This window comes from Urocampus carinirostris, chromosome 11 (genome assembly GCF_059441175.1).
Source record: "Urocampus carinirostris isolate Australia breed hairy pipefish chromosome 11, RoL_Ucar_1.0, whole genome shotgun sequence".
Taxonomy (NCBI): domain Eukaryota; kingdom Metazoa; phylum Chordata; class Actinopteri; order Syngnathiformes; family Syngnathidae; genus Urocampus; species Urocampus carinirostris.
In genome coordinates this window covers 42,087,834-42,114,093 of record NC_142359.1, presented here as the reverse complement: position 1 = coordinate 42,114,093, position 26,260 = coordinate 42,087,834, and the positions used below count along the sequence as shown (strand labels likewise).

At 38.8% G+C, this 26,260-nt stretch overlaps 1 protein-coding gene across 9 annotated transcripts in view; it reads right to left on the bottom strand.

The window, feature by feature from the left end:
* Window positions 1-24,930, bottom strand: part of sox5 (SRY-box transcription factor 5) — a 190,726-nt gene extending 165,796 nt beyond the window's left edge. For all 9 annotated transcript variants that reach the window (XM_088347757.1, XM_088347758.1, XM_088347762.1 and 6 more), the window contains exons 1-3: window positions 24,718-24,930; window positions 14,731-14,929; window positions 1,183-1,399 (exon numbers count right to left, since the gene is read on the bottom strand). In XM_088347757.1, coding sequence (XP_088203883.1) covers window positions 1,183-1,399; window positions 14,731-14,929; window positions 24,718-24,794 — 493 coding nt within the window. In that variant the 5' untranslated portion in view covers window positions 24,795-24,930. The remainder of the gene's footprint in view (window positions 1-1,182; window positions 1,400-14,730; window positions 14,930-24,717) is intronic.
* Between the last annotated feature and the right edge of the window lie 1,330 nt (window positions 24,931-26,260).

Below are 26,260 nucleotides of genomic sequence, written 5' to 3'. Positions count from 1 at the left end.
CATAATGCTCTCAGTTCTCCATTACCCCCTTTCACAGACTTCTGAGCCCAACACAAAACAGGGGGATTTAAATTAAGACTAAATGGCACTATGTGTGTCATGTCCTGCACGGTTGTCATAGCACCCAGCTGGCCCCGCCCCTTGACACCGGCTGAGACGCATTGGACTGATTGCTCTTGGAGCACTTGAGCGCGCTCCTTTGTACTGTGCATTGCTGGAACGTTTGTTAAACCTGGTTAAACTCCGTGAGACTTCTGTTAAAACCTGTTAAATGACTAGTTCTTTGAATCTGCCCGTATTTGATCCTGTTTTGTTTTTGGTCTGATCCGTTTGTTTGCTTTTGACAACTTGTCTTTTGTTTGGATTTCTAATACACTCCGCGACGGATTTTTTTAAGAGCTCATGGGAAAACTTTAAGGCCGCCCATTTTGACGGGATGAAGATTGGGCAGCAGTACGCCCTTAACAATCTAGCATGCCACTTTAGGGGAGAGAGAGAGGTCAAGAGACAAAGAAGAACAATGACAAGTGAATAATAGAAAGACAGGAAGAAGTTCTTTGATTTGACATTGGAAGAGTTTAGAACAGTGTGTCTTGTGATGAAGTGACTTCAGTTTTTTTTGCAGATCATGGTCTCTCGTGGCCCAAACAAGGGAGTAAGAAAGAATGCTGGCAGACTTAAACATTTTTTAAGGCCCGACTCAGGCCAAAATACATATCAGGCTCAGACTCGGGCTTAGGCTCAAGATTTTACGTCCGTTCCAAACCCAAACACCACCAATTTTCTGATCTCAATCCAACTCTTCCCTGCATGTAATTGTACCGATGGATACCTGCTGGTGATCTCCTTATGGCCATTATCGCTGCTACATGTAGTGACTTAAGCAGTCAATTGTCTGCCAAGAGATAATTAGAGTTGACCAAAGGCTAATTTTAAATCTGACAAAACATCAAGACTATATCTCAGACACTTGATGTTGGTCAACACAGGCTAGAATGATATTGGGATGCCACCAAGAGTGCTTTACGTGGCTTTGCACAGGTGGTGATAATTATGCAAAAGTTTGGCGGTCAATGAGCCCATATAGCAGAGGAAGAGAAACCAAACAAAAAGTGCATGCTTACAACAGAAAGAGCCAGAAGGGGAGCAAAGCCAAGTGACAAAATAAATTCTGGTGCTAACCTTCTGGTTCGTTCTTGATCAGTTCCTCCATCTTGCGCTGTTTCAGTGTGTCTACCACGTCAGCCAGGCTCCCTTTGCGTCTCTCGGGAGTACCCAGGGCCGCCGAGCCCCCATCGCCGCATGACCGACCACCGGCACCGCCTTCGTCTTTGCCTGGTGAGGTAGCGTTGTGCAGATTGTAAGGGCTAAGGGACTTCCCCTTGGATACGTCCAGATCCTGGAGGGGAACCAGAAGAAGACCTTCATTAAAACAGATGAATTCTGAGGCACGGCAGCTCGTTATAATCTTTCTTATCTTTCTTTTATTCTCAAAGCCCATTTCAACTTTCAACCTTTGCCAGTTTTGTGAAGATATATCACACTTTTGGCTCATTCTTGCAGTTGACTAACTTGGAGGTACTTGACAGAATGAGACACATGAAACAAGCAAACACGCTTCGGACGTTTGATTACAAATACTCCCACTGCTCATCTTTGAGCAACGTCCAACGTTGCTGTGCAGGACTCGTAAGGAGTTTCAACAGTGCTACTTTTGTCGTGCAAGACTGTAAAAAGTGCAAAGCAAATATTTGGAACTTTGTCAAGATGTTAATTTATGTAAGGACTCAATTCTCAAAAGAGCAAGCAACCGCCCTGATAGCTACAAAATATAATCAACTGAGCCAAGAGTAAAACTCTGTTTTTTCTGCCAAGCTGTCAACATGAATAACTATCTTTACACCCCAAGTGGTAGGATCATTAAAAAAAAGGATTAATTTAGAAAGTTTCTTGACCACAAGAACAGCAAAAGCTTCCAATCCAATCGGGGTGACATTTGGAAGATTGACTTAATACCTTCTCAGCCCAATTAACTGTGACACTGAGAGGACTAACAAAGTGATTCGAGCGTACACCTTACGCTATATGAAAATTATTTTTTGTCAAGACGAGGGAACAAAAGCAAAATGTGACAAGTTGAGACTCAAGTGAGTAAGTCGGTTCATCCCACTGCCAGTCTGTGATATCAGCTCTTTGCATCCAAAAAGGTCAATAGTCCACCCGAGTTAATCTTTGGCTAATCTCAACGCGGGTCGGCAAAAGCCACCTCAAAACCAGTCTACAGGTGATTATACGTTTGCAAGTGGTTCTGTTGATGTCATGAATGAGTATTTGGTTGGAGATTGGTATATATTTAACCTGCAGAATGGAAAGGGAACTTGACACTTAGATCACAGTACACAACAGTCACCAGGACTAGTGGATAGCTCATAAAAATAAAATACAATAGACTCCCGGAATATGGCGTCCCCGCCTTGTAAAGTTTTCACTTTATGGTGTTGAATAAGATGTTTTTTTCTGCATTTTCTATGGAGATTTTATTACCATACATCATCAACCAGATAGATATCTTGTTTGCGTGGCATAATATATATTAAATTCAAACATTGAAGTGTTTGTGTGTTTGCCTAGTTGAGGCTCTCAGATGCCCGCCTGGTATTGGTCAACATCATATAAAATGCTGGTCTGCTATTGGTTTGCATCTCAGCATCATGATGCAATATATTGACTGAACGTATTGTAAAAAACTTTGGAAGTCAGTGATACAATATTGTATTTTTGTACACTATTCATCCTTCAGGGATCACAAGGCACACAACTGATGCTAAAAGGAGGGGCAAAAAAAATGATAACCATGCAAATAAGGCTTTCGATTATCAAGAAAGACAAGGCCTCGCAAATGAAATGTTAAAGAAAAAAATCTGCTGACTCATCCTCCCTTTGTATCCACCCACAAATTCAACAAGCTCAAGTCCTGTATAAACACAGGTAAATACAATTTCAATTTTCTTTTACATGTATAGTTACTCCAGATGTTATTTATTTATATGCACATGTGTAACACACAAGTACTTACTTGATGTGTTGTTTTTTTTATCTGTGGTACTGGGGGTTCAGACTGCATTTACCAATGCATTACCATAGGTTTTATATCCCCTAGTATATGACAATTTCAGCGAACAATCCCCACCTTAGAATGAGTTAGTGGCATATCCCAGAGGTCTACTGTAAACAGGTACTTCTGTAAAGACCCATTAGATTTTCATATTGACACAACGGAGGCAACTTGCCATCATCACTCGAAATGCCACACGCTTGACCGACTCTCTCGATTTATCCCGCTTTGATTGTGTTTTCACACTCTGAATAAAGGCATCACACTCAATCATTAATTCATTTAACCAGGATTCCCACACATACATTGTGCACCTAGCGGGACAACAGCAAATGCCACACAGGTTCATACTGGAAATGACAGATTACAATATGTCGATTTGTTCTATTTCTGTGGGATACAGCCTTTGTAAAGCTGACAGTAAAAAAAATCAGGATATAGGAATCTGTCATTTTCATTTACAAAGGCTGTATCCCACGCATCAAAAAAAGAGAACAAAAATCTTACCACATTGGCTGAACATTTTGTGTCACGGAGTGGAAGGGGTGACCGGAGCAGAACGGAGGCAGGAGGCAGGAAGGGAGAACTCAATTGCGTGACGATCAAAAACTTTTATTTACCAAAATAAAAGTTGTCCAAAACTCAGGGACAAGACAGAACAAACAGGCTTTAACAAAAACGTGCAAACACAGGTTTCTTCCAACTCAACTAAACAGGACAAGGCATGACAGAACAGAAAAGGTATAATGAGCCAGCACCCGCAAAACCCACAATCCAGCCTTAAATAGCAGACACGCAATTAGTTGAACTGCTTCAGCTGGTGCCCAGGGGGCGGGGCAGACCGGTCGCCAAGGCGACCATGACATTTTGTTCATTTTAAGTACATTTGTTGTTTCTTAAAGAAAAGTAAGAAAAAAATATGAGCAAACGTCTCTTATCTTGCAGTTAGTATATAATTTTGCTCGCTTTGAGAAAAAATTCTGCCACTACATCCATTATCTGCACCACTTATCCTCAGTAGGGTCGCAGGGGTGGTGAAACCAAGCCCAGCTGTCTTCAGGCAGTGGGCAGGGGACACCCTGATCTGGTTGCTAGCCTGTCACAGGGCACGCACAGACAGAAAACTCCCTCGCTCATTAAGTGACAATTTGAACCGGTCAATAAACCTAACATGCATACTTTTGGATCGTAAGCACGGGGAGAACATGCAAACTCCACAGAGGAAGGTTTTATCCAATGACCTCAGAACTGTGCCACACATGCGCTAACTTCTGTGCTGCTGTTTTTGGTCTTCAGTTCCTTGCTTGCAGAAATATGCAATAAAGGATAGTAGATTGTGATTGCATCATTGCTGTTCACTTTTAAGTGCACAGAAGAGCTAAAAAGGGCCAACGGGGCTAAAAAACATGTGCTTTGCCAGCCCCTGCTTGAAGCATGATATGATCAGGGAGAATGTATCAATGCACTGCAGTTGCAAAACATAAAGCGCTAAGTAGCGAGGGATTAAAGTCTTTTTTTATGTCTTTGAATACAATTCAATTACCCAACCACTTTAGTAGGTTTCAGCAGTACTCTTGTTAACTCATTCACTGACAGCCTCGCTAAAATGGATCTTTAATGTTTTAAAGACATACTGCTGCTATATTTATGGCCTGATTTTCAACCCGTCAACTTAACATAAGAGTTCTTTACAAAAGACTGACATTAATTTGTCATCATAAATCACCTCTCTTCCTCCTAAGTTTTACAAATAGAATATGAAATTTTGGATTTATTTGGGATCTGTCCTGCTAAACAGGTTAGTAGGTCCGATTCGCGGTCCTGGTTTTGGATTTTTTTTTAGACTTGATCTTATCTTTGGTTTGGACTGGTTTTTGTTCCAATTTTTTTTAGACAAATTTATAGCAACTGTATCCAAACCTTTGAGAAAACAGACCAGATTTGGTAAGCTGAAAATGTGTGAGGGCCATCTAATCAGCTTGGCATTCTTTAAAAAGTCTTTAATAAATTCACCCTCTGCGAAAGGTTTGCAACGTCGTCAGCTTTTGCTCGCCTTTGTAGCATTTTCATTTGACATGCAGAGAGTTGTGAAAAAGTGCTGATCTGCTACTAAAACTGCTTCCAGTTGCTACAACCTTTCCCAGCTTTCGTTTCCAGATTTCTGTTGTCAACATGTTTTGTCTGGCAGCGCCTCTTGATATCATATTCTTTGAAACTGGCCACATTTCCGTGAAAAAGATTGATTTTCAATTATCAGTCAATTATTTTTCCTTTTTTTTTTATTTACAGTTGCCATGTCGGGAATGGGGTGGGCTTAAATTCTCACAGAGAGCCTATAGGAAGGAGGCCAAAGGGCTACTGCCATTATCTGGGGAAATGGTGATTTTTTTATTTTTTTTTTGGTAGAAATATATTTTAGACTGCTCTCAAAATTACTAGTGGACCACATATAAATTTGATCACAGGCTGTAACTGGACCCCGCACTAGAATTTGGACATGCCTTATTTATAGCAAATGTGGGATTTTAGATGGATAGAAAGATAGATAGATACTTTACTCATCCCTGTAGGGAAATTCACACTTCCAGCAGTATCCTTGTGTTGAAAATAAAACAATAATAAAGTACCGTATTTTCCGCACTATATGGCGCACCATGTTATAAGGCGCACCTTCAATGAATGATATATTTTAAAACTTATGCCATACATAAGACGCACCCCATTATAAGGCGCTATAAGTGCATGCTGGTTTAAGATCAGGTAATTGTGCAATTTTGTAATTGTAATCCTGTGCAGTCCTTCGAGAAATTTTTGGGATTAAGGGCTATTTACGGTAAATAAATGTGACGACTTGACTACAGTAGAGAATGTAGTTACTTTATGCAACCTCTAGATGTTGCCACGCTCAAGGGAATGTCAACAAAATATTCAAAAAGGTCAAACTTTATTAACAAACAAGCTTTCCACAACTCCATTCACTCCCAAAATAAATAAACAGCCGTTTTATTATTTTCTCTGAGGTAAAGCATTTTCGTGACACATCTTTGACATCTTTGAACAACATCGACATATCATTTTATTTTTTGTCCATTTAGTCAACACGCAAAGAAAAAAACGTCTGATACTGTTATTTTAAATGAAACGTTAGTGCAATCGCAATAAAGTGACACTCGTAATGTGCAAAAACAACGAGTGCAAAGCAATAACATAATAACTGTAAAATGTAAAACGTAAACACACAAAAGAAAAACAAAGATCACTCTATAAGCTCCTCATCGACGAATCCCTCGAATTCTTCTTCTGCTGTGTTCGAATTGACCATATCTCAGTGAATGGGCCATCCAACACGTCCGGTGTTTTTGTGCCAGCGCTGTTGCCTTCATACGTATAGTTATCGTACTGACACTTCTGCTTGCCGCTCTTTGTTGAACAACCCACTGTTCAAGTGTCTCCTCTAACTCTGGCCATCTTGCTTTATTGCCACGGAAACTTTGAGTTTTCCTTACTTGGCGGAGCTTATCTTCATCCTTTCTCCACTTCCGTACCATCGATTCATTTAAGTTTAACTCTCTCGCTGCCGCTCTATTGCCGTGTTGTGCTGCGTGACTGATCGCTTTGAGTTTAAACTCGGCGTTGTACGCGTGTCTCTTAACAGGAGCCATTTTCTTATACAAATGCACGTATGAAAGAGAATCTCGCTCTCTCTCTCTCTCTCGCTCTCTCTCTCTCTCAAACGTGACATTCTGAATAATTCTGCGTTTGTTTAAGGTAAATTGTGCTTTACATCTTCACCAGTCATAACCCTGGATTCAGACAAATACTGTATTTGTTGAATATGAATTAAGCAGTTTAATGGGGTAGCCATTTTGCCACTTAGTAAACAAATACAACACGAGCCCCGGCAACTACCAATCGTTTAATATTTCCCAGTATGCACAGCGCGAAAAATGGAGTCGGCGGCTGTTTCTCGTAGTTGCGAGACCTTGCGAATTTAATATTGAGCCATATATAAGGCGCACTGTGTTATAAGGCGCATGGTCAGCTTTTGCAAAAAAACAAGACTTTTAGGTGCGCCTTATAGTGCGGAAAATACGGTAAAAGGAATATGTAACGTGCTAATATAGAGTATTTAAATAGTGCTACATAAAATTCACACTGTAATAAAAATATGGTAATATGCAATGTGGGGGTGTGGTTTAACGTGGGCTTTTACCCTGGGTGGAGTTAAAGAGCCTCATTGCGGAAGAAATTATCTCCTCAGTCTGTCCGTGGAATAATACTGTGACAGCAATCTGTCGCTGAAGCTGCTCTTCCATTTGGAGATGATGCTGTGTAGTAGATGTGATGAATTTAAAGATCTTACGAAGCACTGCCTTTTTTGATGAAAAAAAAAAATTACATATTTTTTTCATCTGGGCTAGATCCTGTCTTACTGGTTTCCTTTTACCTCAGCCTGTAAGACAGATTAAGCTAATTCACACTTCAAAACCAACGTCTCTGTGATTACGAATTGCATCATCATGAAGGGAGGCGGAGGCAAACTGGTAAGAAAGCGAGAAAAGGGGGAGACGGGTGTAAAAAGAAAGAGGTGATGTTATTAGAGGAAATGAGCAAGTCGACAGAGTGGGTGAGGAAAGCAAGCGTCTTGAAGGCAGCGGTCACACCTGTCACATCCCATTTATCTAATCCGCTGCCTACTTAAAACATATGCGCACTTTCTTCCAGAAAGATGATGCGCAAACAAAACACGCAAGAACCACAGAAAGCGTGCGGCGGCTGGGTCAGTTATCCACCGCGGATATCCTCTCTTCAACAACTGAGGTCATTTCCTGGGGGCGGACGATTAGCAGTCCCCCTTTGACCCATTAAAAGGGACAATGTAATATTTGGCCACTATATTTCGCTTGATTGACCCAAAATGTTGAAAGAGCCACACACACACACACATATATATATATATATATATATATATATATATATATATCTTCCCCTAAACCATGATGTTGAAAAATCTTTGTTTTCAGGTCATTTGACAATTGTTCTGAGGCTCCCATGTTGCCACTCTTCAGAGGAGATACAAAGAGGACAACAATTTGCAACTGGCTGCCTTAAATACCCTTTCTCATGATTGGCTTCACCTGTGTATGAAGGTCAAGGGTGAATGAGCTTACCAAACACATTTTGTGTTCCAAAAATTGGTGCTAAATGTATTGAAATCAATAAAATAACAAGGGTACCAAATGTATTCACTTGCCTACTTTTGTTTAAGTAAGTATTGCACACTTTCTGTAAATCCTATGAACTTAATTTCACTTCTCAGATTTCACTGTGTTTGTCTGCTATATGATATATTTAACAAAAAATGCTGATCTAACAACCAATGATTTATAAAGAAAAATCTTGAAAATGAGCAGGGGTGCCCAAACATTTGCATATGACTATATATATATATATATATATATATATATATATATATATATATATATATATATATATAGATATAGATATATACAAATGTAGGCTTATTTTTGTCTTTTAGCTTATACAGTCTGTATGTGTAACTGGAGTGCCACGTCCGATTAGTTGTCACAATATGTTCAACTCATTTTATGACAATAATAACATTTTAAAGGTATATTCGATTGTATTCTATTTCATTCTATATTGTACTTAAAGGGACCTTGAGTACTTTTTTGCCCACATCATGTCACTTTATTGTGTAGTGCTACTGTAAACAAGAGCTACTATATAAAGGGAAGAATACAAAGTGACCAAACCGCACAATTTTTAATTTCATTTTTTTGTCAGCTTGACATAGACTGCAATAACTACTTGAGGCAAAAGGTGGCTAAGGTGAGTAGAAAATTTCAAAATTCTGGACAGCACTTTTAAGTATTTTTTTGGTTTTGCCAGAAACAAACAAGGTGACATATATAATAAAACCTGGAAAAAAGGTTAAAAACAAATCCAAAATTACAGAACAATGATAAAAAAAATAAGTAACCTACTTCAGGAGTCACGATGACCAAAAATACTGACAAAACTTTACACTGTCATTTTAGGTAACATGATAATTTACATTTTAAAAAAACACAATGCTAGGTATTAATTTTTAAACATTTTCAACAGACTGTGTGACTAGAGATTTTAATGAAAACATGCATGACTTGCCTCAAAAAAGGTTAAAACCTTTGGTTTGAAGTCCCCAAAATGAAGGTCCATTTCATAATTCACAACGTCATCCACACAAGTGAAAATGTGTTACTTTTTGCATCCAAGGAAGAAGAAGACACAGTTGTTCCAAACCAGTCCCAGTCAGGTGTTCTATTCCTCTATAACACGATTTGTCCAACTTTTCCTTATCAGCAAGCATTTGTTTCCCTTTTCCACCACCCTTTACCCCCCTTTTTCAAGTTGTGGCGTTTTTGTTTGACACTGAGATAGCCTGCAGGTGAATGTTCATGCAACGTGGGCGGTTGTGCTTCTACTTTGCAGATGACGATTCTCTTTCCAAACCAGTGGAACAAAATCGCACCTCGGTCGGGTTTATCACTTTACTACCTCGCCCTCGCCACGGAACCAAATTAGGGAACGTTTGTTATCTGCTTAGATAACTCTTGCCAGGAGACGAAGGAATCCAAATGCTGTATTTATTTCCCACGCACAGATTTTTTATTTTTTGCTTGACATGTCTCGTGCAAGGTGCACATGTAAAAAAACAATATTGGACGCTTGGAGTGGGATCAAGACATGGACAATGTGACAGTGGGAAGAGCTGGAAACAGCTGCTGGCCAAAAATGCACTCTCGAAACGATAATGTCATCTATGCTGAAAACACACTTCGATTCTATAGCTTAAGAAAAACCTATAATTTATTTTTACAATGTCTGTGTATTATTTGCCCTCATGTTGGTTTTAGATCAGGGGATGGTGTCATAATAGTCTGTGGTTTGCAATAATCTGTGGTCTGTGCAGCCCTTTGAGACTCTTTGTGATTAAGGGCTATACAAATAAACATGACTTGACATGTTAATGAAATACACAAATTTATTTTAATGTGGTTACACTGAAAAAAAATCAATTGTTACCTCATTGACAGGAAAACTACATTTTGTGTGCATTTTTGTTGTAGTATATCAACATGTTCATTTTATGTTAGGCTAAAATTTCTTTAGCAATTTCTTCCTGTATGCATTGAATCTTCTTAGTAAAGAAGACCATTAAGTCATGAGCAGAGTGCGTCGAACTATCTGCAGTAGTCTGTTGCCTTGTAAGCGATGCTACAGTGTCAAAAAGGGTTTTGGGATTGTTCTTTTGAGACGCAATCACCTTCGAAAGATAGGCCGATTTTGCAGAGGCTTTATACTTTAACAAGCTGTCACACCATGTTTGATGGAAAACCTCAAGCTTGGTAGCGCGCCATTTTCTTTCCAATTTCCTGCATTCTTGTTTAAGGGTTCTAGTTTCATCAGTAAACCAAGGCGTGCGTCTTTTAGGACGTGATTTTAGCTTCATGGGCGCTATTGAATCCAGGACACTAATCAGGGTGGTATTGAACTCATTCATGAGTGAGTCAATCGAGCCATTGTATGAAGGAAAGGACGCAACTGCTCCAGGAAGGAGTTCAAAGAGCTCAGAAACTGTGCCAGTGCTTATATTGCGTCCGCTAAATCCTTCAGCTTTTTAACACTACATTTAGCTAGCACCTCAAATGTAACTAAATAATGATCCGAGATAACGGTAGTACACGGTAACACCATAATGTTTGAGGTTAAAACTCCTCGAGTCAGAATCAAGTCTAGCGTGTTCCCATCTTTATGGGTTGCCGCAGCGAGGCTTTTAACTAGGACAAAAAAGTACTATCACATAACACCGATTTTGGCTAACCTGCATTGGCTCCCAGTTAGCCATAGATGTGATTTCAAGGTTCTCTTAGTATTGTACAAAATCATACATGGACTTGCTCCCTCTTATCTTTCACATCTGATTTGCCCCTACGTCCCGGTCCGAAGCCTACGATCTGAGAGTGCCGGTCTTCTGGTGATCCCAAGAGCAAAGAAGTGTTCTGCTGGTTCTAGAGCGTTCTCCATCCGGGCACCGGTGCTGTGGAATGCTCTTCCCCCTGAGATCCGATCTGCAACCTCAGTGGAAATGTTTAAATCTAAACTTAAAACTCACTTCTACTCCATAGCGTATGAATAACCTACTCTTCTCGTCGGCTGAAAAATAGTCTGTGTAATAATCTGTGAAGCCCTTTGAGACTCTACGTGATTTAGGGCTATACAAATAAAAATTACTTGACTTGACTTGACTTGAGTAGATATTAATCTTTTTTGCACTGCAACTATTGCTGATAGTTAATATTTTAAATGAGTCTGGTTTTAAGCCTTTTAGAAAGTTTTTCTTGTGTATTTTGGATACATGGTGTGGATTTAATTTTTATGTTACTTGCATTACACACCAAATACACAGTAACACTCTTAAAAAAACTCAAAAAAGGAACTAAAATATGTGATTTTAAATATTTATTTAGTGTAGGTTAAACGATGAATGTAAAAGGTCTCAACACAGCCATAAAATAATCTCACGCCATCATTTATTTGCTTTTTACAGATCCAATATGGGTACTTTATAAAACTGCCTCTTAACAGATTACACTCGTTTATAATAGGTAAAACTTAAATTTTGAGGGCAAAACATTTTTTTACAGGTCAGCTAATGTTGAAGATAAGTAGAGTTGAAGAGGTGAGTGAAGGGCTTCCATGCCGCCGTGCTTACTCACAATGACAAGATAGTGCTGTAGTCCGACATGAACCCCCTCCCTATCAGACCCCCGTCCTCTTTAAGGGGTTCTCATTAACACCTTCCAAGATATAATAATTTAACTATTGTTCCTGTAAAACTAAAATCCCAATCCAAGACGTACCCAAATCAAATTCAATGAGTTTAGCATGGGCATCTTAGCTGAAAAACCAGTGAGACTATAGCCTTAAACCCTACCTGCTACCTTGCCAAATTTGATTAGAATCTGAAAAAATTAAACATTGTATTTCTAGTGGTAGGTTTTGGCTTATCCAAAAGTGGCCATTTGGAGACAACCAGTTCACAGCCGTTAAACTTTTCTCATTTTACTCTGCCCCGTGCAGCCATAAGTTTATATCTATCATGATGACTGAATTACTTCCCACGATGTCTATCTCTTCATTCAATTAAATGTGTATTTAAATGGTCCCCAACCTTTTCTGTACCACTGACGGGTTGATTGTTTGGCAATATTCTCCCGGCCTGACCTAATAATAACATCAACAACTTTGTACAGTCACTAAAAATAGTGTGATAGTGACATAATAAACGTATTGCCTTTTTTTATCCGTAGTAGTCTAGTGCAGTGGTTCTTAACTGGTCTGACTTTAGGACCCACCATTCCATTCTAACGACAAGCTGCGACCCAAATCAAGAAAATAATTCCACTGTCACATTTATTGTATAGTTTAAATCAGATATAGCATATTCACTTAAAAGAAATAGACCAGCAAAACCAAAATGGCCTTACTTGCATATAATCCTACATCACATATAAGTGACCCCCTAAAATGGCTTTAAATGGGTTGTATACTAAAAGTTCATACCCAAAAGATTAAAACATTTTGACCTAAACAACGATTATTACTTAGTTGTGTAGATAATGAAGCTCAATATACTCGTAAAAATTCTAGAAATATAACAATATTAAACCATATAATGTACTTATGGCAAAAATTCGTACAATATGTCCGTACACCGCAATAGTTTTCTTCTTAGACTTGATCTTTATTTGTAAATGTTTTTCACTTTCCCTTACCACTAACTTTCTTGAGGCCCATTATTATGGCAGGAATAAGAAAAAAACAAAATCAACATAAAATAAGATGTGCTCCATCTTAATCACAATCGGGATGTTGTCAAACGACTGACAGGGAGAAGAGATCGGGCAGGGCATTTTTGCCATCTGTGTAATCGACCCTCCATGTTTTTCCTTTTGTAGCATTTGACAAGGCAAAGGCCAATGACCCACTGAAAACAGGTCCGTGACACAACTATAAGTCCCCTACCCACTATTTGAGAAACACCGGTTGACTGGATAGGATCTGGTACCCACTAAGCCACGATCCAGGTTAAATTCCTGTTGCATCCAATTTTTACATCTAATCCTTGCATCTGTGATCAGTAATATAGTGCTACTGATCACTCAACGCACTACTAGTGTACTTATTTATTTTTTGTGAAACCCTTACTGCAGTTTCAATTTTATGCACCTTATAGTCCGGTTATATATATATATATATATATATATATATATATATATATATATATATATATATATATATATATATATATATATATATATATATATATATATATATATAAATTGATATATATAAATATCACAAAAGACTGATTTTGGGGGGTACACATTTAATCATTGTGCCTTATGCTGGAGAAAATATGGTAATTTTTAATTCTGTAGAGAACAGCTTTACTAGGAATTTTATCACAATTGTTGGTATCTGTGCCCACACCGCCAGGACTTTGCTCTATAGTCAAGCGCACGCAGAGTCCACAATTACAAGGGCACCTGCTGCCTAATCAGGTGGCTAATTACAAAATTAGCTAGCTATTATATCAGCGAAGTATCGCTTCATTATTTTACAACACTGCAAGATGGGGGTAAAGGTTGCTAGTTTTTATTGGCGAGGGAACACAGGAAATGGTGCATGCAGCTCTGAATAGATTTTTAAAAAGGCATATATGCCCTGTGTTGTGTTCTGTCTTAAAAGATAATTTTTTCAATGGCACCTGCATTATATTTTCCTATGCTCCCCCCAAGATAAGTTTAGAGACCGCTGGATACCTGAAAAATATTTAAATAAATAATAAGCATTATTTTCTGAATGTATCATTATTATGTTTCCATAGGACGTGCATGTCCAAAGTCTGGCCCGGTGGTCACTAATGCCACGTGATCTATTTTTTACTGGCCCTTGGCCACTGTCGTAAAATAATAATAATGTGGCCCACAAAAATGTTGACCGCAGTGAAAAATAAATTTGTCACAAAAAGAAATAAAATTACCATCTCACCAAATGATGAAAGTAGCACATTGGCTACCTTGCCCTTGGCTTTCTGTGATAATTTTAGCTCACCCAATTTCTGACATGGCAACTGTAAATAAATAAAAAAAGAAAAGTTGTCTGTGAGAACCGTGGCTCCCAGGACAAGTAGAAATATGGAGTAATTTTCTCACCAAAATCCAAAACAACTGCGTCTGCCATATTTGACAGGAGACTGGCTGTTTTTAAAGAATATAATATCAAGAGGCACTGACAGACAAAACATGCTAATTATAAAAATATGTATCCACAACTCTAGAATTTGAAGATTTATGATCAGAAAATGAAACATTTACATGGCCTTACAGGAAAATGTCGGAATGGATGTAAAAAGATCTGATAGGGACGAAAATTATCAAAGACATCCAGAAGTTCAAATGAAGTTCTCCAAAACTGAGGAGAAACCCAAGGACAATCCAAACTGTGGACTAGCTACGAAGTTTTCAGTATTCTCGAATTCTTACCGTGTTGCCGGGAGGGCTGTCCACGGTCCTAAAACGGGGTGAGAGAGAGGACACCTTGTTGCAGTAGGAAACCAAGGGGAGGTGGATCACGCCAGCCAGTCCTTCGCACTCCTCATCCTCCACTCGCTGTCTGCTGGTTGCTATGGTTACATCTCCATCTGTCCCCCCATATGGGGATGCTGGCCGCTTGGAAGACATCCTGGAGACCAAAAAGAAGGAAGGAAGGTAGAGGAAAGGGTTATTTGGGACTTGGACTGTATAGTTGATGAGAAATTCCAAAGATGTGAAGTTGTAATGTCTTCCCTTTTCCTTGCCTGGGGACAAAACATCTAAACAATTAATTCATGTCATTTAGAACAAGTGTGATATATATATCTCACATCTCATTAGCCGTACCGCTTATCCTCATTAGGGTCGCGGGGGGGGGGGGGGGGGGGGGGGGGGGGTTGGGGGCTGGAGCCCATCCCAGCCATCTCCGGGCAGTGGGCAGGGGACAACCTGAATTGGTTGCCAGCCATCCGCAGGGCACACGGGGACAGACAACTCACTCGCTCATTCACACTGTGTTTAGGTCTCAATACAGCCATGAAATAATCTCACGCCATCATGTATTTGCTTTTTACAGATCCAATATGGGTACTTTATATAGGGCAGCACCACGATGCAGAGATATGGTCACCATTGTTCACAGGCAGTCGGCAAGGTTACCCTAGATGTCAAAAATGCCCAAAAAAGCTGACTAAGCACTTATGGTTTTCTTGACTCACCATTTTTCCCAGAAAGACATTTCAATCTCAAATGCCGCAACAAAATTCAATATTAACACCATTTCAAGATTTTAGTCCCCGTCTGGACTGAGTTTTCCTTTTTGGCTTTCCCATTCTTATGTGCCAATTACTTTGCCGAAAATGATAATGTCGCCTAAAAATTGTTTCGCGTCACAATGCAGATGCTCTAATGGTGCACAACCTTTCAAGTTATATTTCAAGTCGTTATTATGTGTTTATTCTGGATTGGCAAATCTAATCTCCTTGTAAAAAATGTTCACTAGTTAGTTATTAATGACAATAAAGACAATTCTAATTCTAGTGCAAAATAAAGATAATAAACTTTTTGTGGTGATAAATACAAACTTTGGCTTGACCTGTACACGTTTCACGGACTCATGGTTAAAAGGTAGACAGGTTGCTCACACTTCCTGTTTTGAGAACCATGATTTCTTCACATAGCCAAATAGTTCCGATTCTTCAAAAAACATACATTAAGGTTAAAGTATAGGGACTATACAAGCGCCTTCTCTCTGGAGTGCTTTGATAGATCCGTTCGTTCATTCAGGTGATGGAACAAAAAAGCAAAAAAAAAAATCCTTCAGCTCTTTGGCGGACATTCAAACACACTCCTAGGTCTTGTAGCGTGTTTACGATGGGGGCCTATTCACTGCTCGGCTTTCCCAAAGACGGGGCCATTACTGAAAATGAAGCCCGCTTGCACCGGCATTGTGCAGGAAATCACCGTGCCTTCACAATGGGCTTTCACAGACAGAGTGGGAACAAGAAGAAAATAATAGACAGGGAGAGAGAGAGAGAGAGAGAGAGAGAGAGAGAGAGACGGAACAGTATGAACGCCAACAATAATCCGCGCTTATGAAAACCTGCGGACAATAGCAAGGACTGAAGGAAAATGGCCAGCGATGCAGAGCCCGCCTGTGTCAATTTGTTACCGTGTCTTTGTTCCCTTGAAAAGAAGCAAAGGATATAAAGCCACATCTATTAGGTGAACTCTACCACTCGCAAGGTAAATTTGCCTCCGCGTGCTCTGCATGAATAGGTAGGCAGCGACTATGCTGCAATAATAGAATTTAATGCGCTCCTCAGCGTCAGCTGAGTGCTTTCATATGCACTTGTTGGCCTTGGAGACAGCGCGACAATGACCCTGGCTAATAGGCAGCTAACGGGCTGGCGATGAACCGAGGGCCAGGGCCCTTGAAGCAACAGGCGGCTGACTTTTTGGCTCCAGTTTCTTCAGCTGTCTTTCTCCGCTAAACTGATAATGCTCCACTGGATTTCTCTTCTTCAAGCAGCAGCTCCGCTACTAATGTGTTGCTTATTTACTTTATGACAGCTAGAGTCAAACAATGTCCGGTGAACTCCTGTGAATCTGGGCTAAGAGAGGGGACGCGAGGTGCTAACACATGGAAGAAAATTGAGGGTTGATCAAATTGCTAGCTTGCACGGCATCATCTTTGCCTTATGAGGGCCACATGGAGAACTATTTAACCTTCTGAGGTCCACGTTTCTTGTTTGATGTGCATTCATGTCCTTGCATGTGGACCCCAGAGGTTAGTAGGTTAAGGATGCAATTGCCGCAACTCCCTCCTTCATATATGTCATCAAATTGAATATAATTCATTGTCATTAACTCAGTCAATGTCAGACGTTTCTCTCAAATAGGAAGAGGCAGTGCCAGGCAATTTTCATTCAATTTTGAAGGCTTACGGAAAATGTAGTTGTGTAGCTATGTATAGGCTTAATACATATCAAAACAAATGTTGAACCATGACCTTTCATTAGAAAAAGTATGTTTCTACCATTCGCATTGTTTAGCAAATAACAGTTGAATATGGACAAATGTCTTGAATATAATATTTAAACAATACTTTCCATAAACTTAAAGGTACTATGCATGCAATGTAACATTATTTTTACAAGAACACTGAACTTGCATGAACTTTACAAGAACTTTTCAGTAGCCAATATTGGTCACCATGGCAATCAGGAAGCAGCGGACGAGCACAAAACGTTTTTCTTCTCTTACTGGACGATAACAATGGGACTTAGTCATCTTTTTTATGAAGAAAGAAACTCTGCTGAAGCGTTACCTGTCTGTACTCATCCGTATCATTGATACGCTCACCAAACTGCTTCACTACGCCTACTTGTCATATGGGGCCGCCTACACACTTATTTGATTGTTACAGGAAGCAACCCTGGCAAGTTGGGGCTTCCTCGATGTGTGGGCAAAGATGTGATCAGAGACACTCCTGGCATCAAATGGTAATTTTTCATACTGAAATAATTCCCAGAGGCTTGATACTTACAGGTGATCAGCGCCAAACCTTTATAAAATATATGTTTTTAATAAAACAAAAAAAGAGTATATTGCCACTTAGGGAGAATGCTTCTGAAAACATATTTGTATGTCCTTATATACGTCCTTATGACTTAAGGATTTCATTGCTGCTATTTGTCTTTTACATATTATAGCATAGAATGAGAGAATATTATTGTATTTATTGTCATTAATATCAACATGGTGAAACATTTATGGAACTTTATTAGACATGGCACCCCTGGATGAACATGTTACAATGACTTGAAAAAAAAAATGCGCCTAATAATCCAGTGCCTTTTATTGTCTGGAGAATACGGTACATGACATACAACTATTTTTGTGAAAGTGTGTCCTTATAGTCGAGAAATTAAGGTGTTCATTATATAAGTAATTTTTAAAAGTGTGTTTTATTATCCAGTGCGTTTATAGACTTGGATATAAGGTAAGTGCCATAAAACGGTTATTTTGAAAAGTTTGCTTTATAATCCAGCGTGTTTTATAGTCTAACAATTAAGGTACTCCTCACAAGACTATTCATTTTCGAAGTGGGTCTTAAAATCCAGTGCGTTTTATAGTCCAGGAAGGACAGTACTCATCATTCAACTATTATTTTAAAAGTGCACTTTATAATCCAGTGTGTTTTATCGTCTGGAATATGAAGTACTCAAAAAAAATGTTCTTTTGAAAGTGCGCGTTATAATCCAGCGTGTTTTATAGTCCAGAATATCAAGTACTTGCCATAATACTGTTTTTTTTTTTGAAAGTGCACTCTATAATCCAGAGCAGTTTATAGTCCAGAAATTATAGAACTCATCATAAAACAATTTTTAAAAGTGCGCCTTATAATACAGTGATTTATAGTCCTGAAAATACGGTACTCAACATAACCAAACGCCGTAAATGATGGCAAACGACAAAGGAAATCCAATAGTGAGTGCAATTCTGGATACTGAAATCAGGGAAATTTCAAGATAACATTAGCGCCGGAAGAACATTTTTTTGTGTTCCTTCATTCACACAAGTTCTAGTGTAGAGAGGACGGCCCAGCTGCGCAAACCAAAGAGCAAATAAGTCCGCGCGCACATGTGCATAAGCACAAAAGAGGCCCAACACTGCAGGTCTATTTTCTTCACTGCCTGTTTACTTTACCCCCTTTCACTAGCTCACACTGAGGCCTTTTGTTTTGAGCGCACACACACGTCCCCTTGTGTTTCCCCGTGCTCACCTCCGCCTAATTGCAACCCGATGTATACACAAAATACAAGCACGCACGCACACACAGACACGACGCACGAGTTGGGGTTACCTTTGCATCACCTCACTAGCTTTTGATAGTAGTTCGCAATCGTCTTTTTTTTTTGCACAATTGATGATTGTTTTCCTTATTTTTAAAAAATAATATTATCACAATTTCCTCACTCAGCATGTTTATGAAAAGGTAAGTGATGGAAAATGAGCACCACACACCTTTTAATGATTTTATCTGCAACTCGTGCAGGTGAAAACTCACTCGAATCACACTCGCTTTAGTTTGCAGCAGAATTCAAACTTGATATTCACTTTTTTTCCCTGCTTTTGCAATGTGCGTTATCATTTTCTAAGTACCTTAATTTCATACGCTGCAACGGCACAAATACAAGGATGATGATTATCATTTTAATCTGTAGTGCGTGTTGCTGTTTAAAGGGTTTCCAACATTGACTATTGAGTGTTTCTGAATAACAGTGGCTGAAAAAAAAAGGTTAGTAAATTGTTTTGAATCGTCATTGGTCAAGGTTGTGAAACTTTATATGTGACACGATTAGACATGGTAGTCAAGGGTAAATAATAAAGTCTTTAAGGTCTTCCTATTTTAAATGTAGAATACATATTTCATATGTATGTCTTTATTTATTTCATACAACAGCTGATCAATTTAAAACCGTTTTCATTTATTTGTATTTTTTATTAAAATATTGAATATGTTTCTTTAATATGAATATTAGTATCAACACATTACCAAATTTTTAAGACTGGCTAAGAACATTAAAGTTATTTTAATTTGAAATCTCATTATTCAGATTCAGATTCAGATTCAGATCTACTTTATTGTCATTCTAGTACACGTGTATACAGAACGAAATGTCGATGGATCTGACTCCCACAGTTTCCCTCAGTGTCCTTCAGTGTACATTATATTAGATAACTTACTCTTTCGGAGTTAATAATTGTATCTGAATATATAATTCAATAAATGTATTTTTTGTATTGTCATATATTTCTGAAAATTAATAAATATAATCATTTTATTTTCCTAAATGTCTGTACATGTATTCATTTTATTTGACTGTTCATTTATATAGGTTATTTGTTCAAATGTTTTAAGTGTATATACATATATATATATATATATATATATATATATATATATATATATATATATATATATATATATATATATCATCTCATTAGCTGCACCGCTTATCCTCAGTAGGGTCGCAAGGATATATATATATATATATATATATATTTATATAATTTGATTGTATGACTATGAATGATTGTATGACTTTGAATAATAACAAATAATTAAAATGAGTTTAATTAACAAGTAATAAAAGAGATTAAAAAAAATACCCCTCAAGTCCCAAATACATATTTCCACATCATGTACAATTTGTTCTCATGGGTATATTTGACAAATTGATTCCGAGGGAAAAAGATTGCCAATGAAGGAGACGCTTGTTCTGGTTCAGATGATTTTGTATACATATTTCATGTAATAAATTTATTACTGTTTGTATTGGTGAAATGATTTTGTGTATTTTGTGAACTGGCAGTGAAACTAAAAAGTACTTACAAACCCACAAAATCCAATCATTTAAATTGACAACTCCCCTATGTATTTATAAATCAAAAAGCAAATGTCTAATCTGTTGTCTGTCTCCCCGCTTAGACAAACCAACGTTGAAGCCACTCAAATACACGCAAACGCACACAAACACACACTCTCACAGCATTAATCTGAGATTAGAGCGCCACTTCCCCCTTGGCTTTTTTGATGATTAGCGACTCCTCCATTAAATCGCTCTCATATCACATATGTCTGCTAAGTCACTAATCGCACGTCCATTAACCGGACGACATCATGGCCGACTTCGGAACAAAATTCGAATCCGGGTGCAAAACGCTTTATCTTTTTCTTTCAGTTCTGTATTTAAACCTGAGGCGTTTTTTGTGACATCCCAGGGACACCTAAAAAACTGTAGGGTTAAAATGGTAGCATTCAATAAAGGTAAAAAAGTAGCAACACACACAGACACACATACACACAAATAAAGATGTTTTGGGGTTGTTTTCCACATAAAACACTGCAAAACATTCTTACCCATTTGCCAGATTTTTTTTTAAATTGAAATATATTTATTTTCATTGTATTCAACTAGTCTATGGTGGATTTAAGGAAAATAAAAAGAACATTTGTACTTAAAGTGATATCGCATTCGCTCTTGCTTATTTTTTAATAAAAAGTAATTCTTAAAATGAGCAAATAAATCAATCATTGAATTGAATAGATTGGAATTGTTCTTGATGTCATTGAAATTAACGTTGTGAAACATTGCATGCAACGAGATTAGGCATGGCAAACATCAAGCACGCTGAAGCGTATTTTGGGTAACAGTCACCAGCCGATTACTGTTTTCTTTTTTGATACAAATTATCTGATGTGCGTTAGTACAGGGGAATACATATATTTATTAAAATCAGACACAACAATTCCGGAAAAATGTGGGGGATTGTCACGTTTGCATGTTTGTACTCGAGAAAGTCCGGGCGAGTGAATGGCATATGTGGGAAAAACAAATAATATATGGGAAAGTAAGGCAGCAAGACAATGTTTGTAGGGGGTGGAGGAGGTTTGAAAGTAGACGGACGGAGAGAGAAAAAGTGCATCCGGTGGAAGTCTTGTCTTGATGTTTGTAATGAGAAGGGGGGCTCAAAATGTTTATTGAGCCGGGGTCTTTTTTTTCCATTGTTACGCTTGCTCTGCTGTTTGTTAAGCAATCCATGAAGGAGTCGCGACATTTGTCTCACTGAAAACACACAATGTTTCACCATTTTTTGACATTCTCTCTTCCTCTCTACCTGGCCAGACAGAGGCCCCACTGTGGAGGCCAGGGGGCCAGCACCAACATTGCCATCTATTGTGGGCAGCTGCAGGGCTAGCGAAGTAACATAATACATGTAACAGCGTTACGTAAAAGGGATACCAAAAATGTTATTGTATTGTTTATGTAGTGCAGTGGTTAGCACACTTGCCTGACACACGAAAGGTCCCTGGTTCAAGGGTGGTGGAAATATTTGTTGGCCTGGAGGGGGATAGGCACCACCAAGCTGTACTTGCTGAAGACATACCACAGAAAATTGTGCTCCTGACCCTAGTTGTAAGGAATCCATACAACTACCCACCCACCGTTCTGTTACAGTTACAGAAAAAAGACATAGTCTAATTATAAGTATCTTTGGTTGAAGGTTGAATTACAAATTTATTCAAAAGTATATTTTCATGTAGACCTTGGTCCATGTTTTTTTAAAAAGTGTGATGTGACCAGGCTGCGCTCACATTGTTGATGCAGGACACGGATTTTATGTTGCTTGCCGATTGAAAGAAAAATATCATATATAGTAACATTACAAATATGCACAAAGTATGTTCAATGCGCCATAAAGCTTCTTTATTTCAGTGATCAAAGTCAACAAGTTATATTTTGATTGGTGCTGCACATACATTGTGCGAGCATCAAAGAAGACATTTTGTGTGTACCTTTTTCATCTGCAGTGGAGGCATCAGAAACCCTTGCATTAGACAACAGAAGAAACCGATCTATCTGAGATAAATGGACAAGCAAGTAAATCTGAAGATTGTTAAGAGGTGTGACATCCTCATGTCAAACAAGTAAAACTTGAACTTGGACACAAGACATCATTTGTTGTAAATTTAGTAAGTGAACACTTGGTGTGTTTAAAACAAAATTCAGTTTCTAATGTGCTCTTGAATATGAACTAAAACAGAGCATATCAAGTTTCTATTTTGCTTTATAGATCAAATTTGAGAACTTTTGTAGAACTAAAAGCAGCTACCTGACCTTGGTTTCTTCCAATTCTTTCTCAAGATAACATTGTTCAATTAACCAAAACAAAATTTCGTAGTTTTAAGGATACTCTGTTTTATTTTGTCTTTAATGGCTTATTTGGTATTGGAGTACTCCAAAAGTAGTTTAAAGTAATCAAGTTACATTACTGCAAAATTATGGTATTTAAATTACGTTAATGATGACATTTTGAAACAGGTAACTAGTAACTGTATCAGGTTACATTTTGGAGTAACCCTCCCAACCCTTTTGCACATATAGGAAAGTGACTTTGAACACTTCCCTCGACTTATGCCACGTGACCCTTGCTCACCTACCCCCACTCCGTGACATATGACCGCACATGTCCATCCCAATGCACACCCAAATTCCCCCTGTGTCCCCCCGATTGACTCCGTGGGTGGAAAAGGGCAGAGAAATAGTATTCTCCGCGTTTCTTTTTTTTTTTTTTGCCCCCTCTCTCTACGGATGGAGACACGGTTATCAAGACTCTCCAGGGACGGACAATATGGCCCAGACAATGGCCTTTAGTCCGAGTTGATCTGTGTGTGTGAGGGAGGGTGGGGCCCGAATAGGGCCACAGGAGAAGAGGGGCAGAATTGTGCATTAGTCTGCAGAGCACGGACACAATACTCAATTGCCTTTCTTGCAGGCACAGGGGGGGGGCACTTTAATCTTGCCTGTTGAAAAGCAGCGCTGTCCTAGCACCAACTTTGGTGGTGCCAACGTTGTCAGAATCCTGTTTTATTTCCCAAGTATGCTTTAATGTTGGCATTGACATCCCAATAAACAGGGGTTACGACCCATCCTTCCCTATTCCCCCTCCCCTATTCGACCGCCACCTCAATACCTTATCCATCTATCACAGATGTCACGTTCAGCCACGTCAGCTCATTTTTGTCCTGTACAAATAAATTAGGACAGTCCTCAGATTTGTTCTTAACAAAGTCAAAATTTAGAAAAGGCGCGACAAAAAGTTGGAGACAGTGTACATCCCAACAAAACGCGCATGATGTTGACGGAGTGCATTACTGGAAAGTGACGACTAAGTGCTCGCCACTTAAATCGTTGTAATCCTTACCGTTTTCTCCATACATTCTTGCTTTAATCCTTCACATTTTTAAATCATACCCTCACTGTTGTAATAATTATATATATTTTTCTTCTATACCTTTAAATCACTTATAAATATAATTATTATTGGGGTTTTAGATCTTCCCCTGCTCACTCCTAATCCACCTATCCTCAACTACTGTTTATCGCGAAATAAAGATTAGTTTGACGCAAAACAGATGGAGATTTACTAACGCAATTGAAAGACGATCAGAAGGAGTGTGCAATTGGTTATTGCAACGTTATAATATAATCAAGCATCATGTTGACAGGGAGGTCAAAGGGAAACTTCCGTGGCAGAGCACCGGAGATTAAATAGAATGGAAACAACAGCGCTAGACTACGAGATAGTCGAGTGGGATTAATTAAAAACAAGTGAGTTCAACAAAAGTAAGGGTACTAAAGTTGCAGGACCAACTCCCACGATGACCTCACAAAAGAAGTGAGAAGTAAAAAAAGTGAAACAAATGGCAGGGGGGTTTATCTAACCTGGTTACGCACGAATTTTAGTGTTAATCTCAAACATATTGTTTATAAATAATTTAACCTCATATTTCAAGTCCTCTAACTCACACCACCATCCATGCGGGAGAGTGTGTGAGAGAGCATGCGTGTATGTGTTGTTACATACCTGTTACACTCCTGAGGTAGCTCAGGCTCAGTGAGCATGCTGGAGTAAGGGTCCGCCTCTCTTGACAACAACAACATAAAAGAGTCCCACAAAAGGCTCGGCTGGACCAGCTCGGATCGGTTTCCCCTCGCAACCAGACCGGTTATGAGTGGTCCTCCCCACGCCGCCGACAATTCTCTCCCTCTCTTTTCTCAGGGTATTCCTTTCTCTCTCTCTTCCTCGCTCACTGTCACACACACTTTCAGAGTGACACCCTCCCTCTCTCTCTTTCAGTGCCCTCTGTCCTTCCTCTTCTCCTCCCCTGGCTGGAGGCTGTGAGATCCAGTTCTTAAAGGGCCAGCAGTGAGTAACGGGGAGTGGGGGAAACTGGGGTCGGAGTGGGTAATAGGGGCTTGAGTGGGGTTTGTTTTTGAGAAGGACCAAAAGTTCTCAAGTAGCATATCTGGTTGATGTAGCGAAGTCAATAAGACACGTTTGCTTCCCACCGGATTTCAATCTGCAACGTGAACAACGAAAAAAGGAGGTCAGTCGAAAGGAAACGACCAAGACACAGATGACACAGGCAAAACATGAGACTGCGTGTTTGATATGATTTAAATGTATACATTACAGCAGGGTCAGGATTGTGTGGCTCTTTTCATGAGTACATCTGGCTCATAAATAAAATGAGGGGTATGATCATCTTCTCTGTATCTGTATAGGCGACATAAGAGAACCTTGGTCCAGTCTGGTAGATGAAATAGTTATAAGAACAGCTTAGAGTCACGGTGTTACATTAATATACCTGTGTTGGCTGTCTCTCTGGAATCTTGTATATGGAAGCTCACTGAACAATATATGTTCACTTTTGAAACACTTCATGATGAAAACCACTGAACCAACTGTAAACAGCTGAAAACACCTGCCAAGCACCCAGAACAATTTGATTGGGCAAGCAGTAGGAGATGGCGGGTCTTTGCACACATATCACACTCCTTGATTACAGTATTTTGTGACATTTTTTCCAAACTTGTTCTGAAACCATTATCAACGACGAAAGTGAATGCTAAGATGAGCCTCAATCGACTTAACTAACTTCAGGATAGAGAAACATTTTAAATGGTATATTTGGCTATATAGGACACAGGCCCTGGGGTTATTTTTATATCATTGATTTTATCAAATCATCACACCTCACACAGAAACATGATATGGGCCTAAAGATTTATGTCTGGAGAGCGGGTTTGGCCATTTTTATGAATTTTGATGATGTGGATCTCCAAGAAAAAAAGAAAACAAATCAAAATATGTTTTTTTCATGGCTCTTAGACTCAAAGAGGTATCCGACCCCTTCTTTAGAGTAAACTAGTGTTTATCGCCAAAGTACCGAAATAAAACACATGATAAGCCAAACCCATCAAGTACCAATCTGCATTTGCTTATACAATTAAAGAGACATTGTTTATTATTTTTGAGAAAAGGCTCCATCGAGTCTTCCAGTGGTAAAAAAACAATATTCTTTTTAAATAATAAGCAAATACATGAATTATCACTCCACCATTTT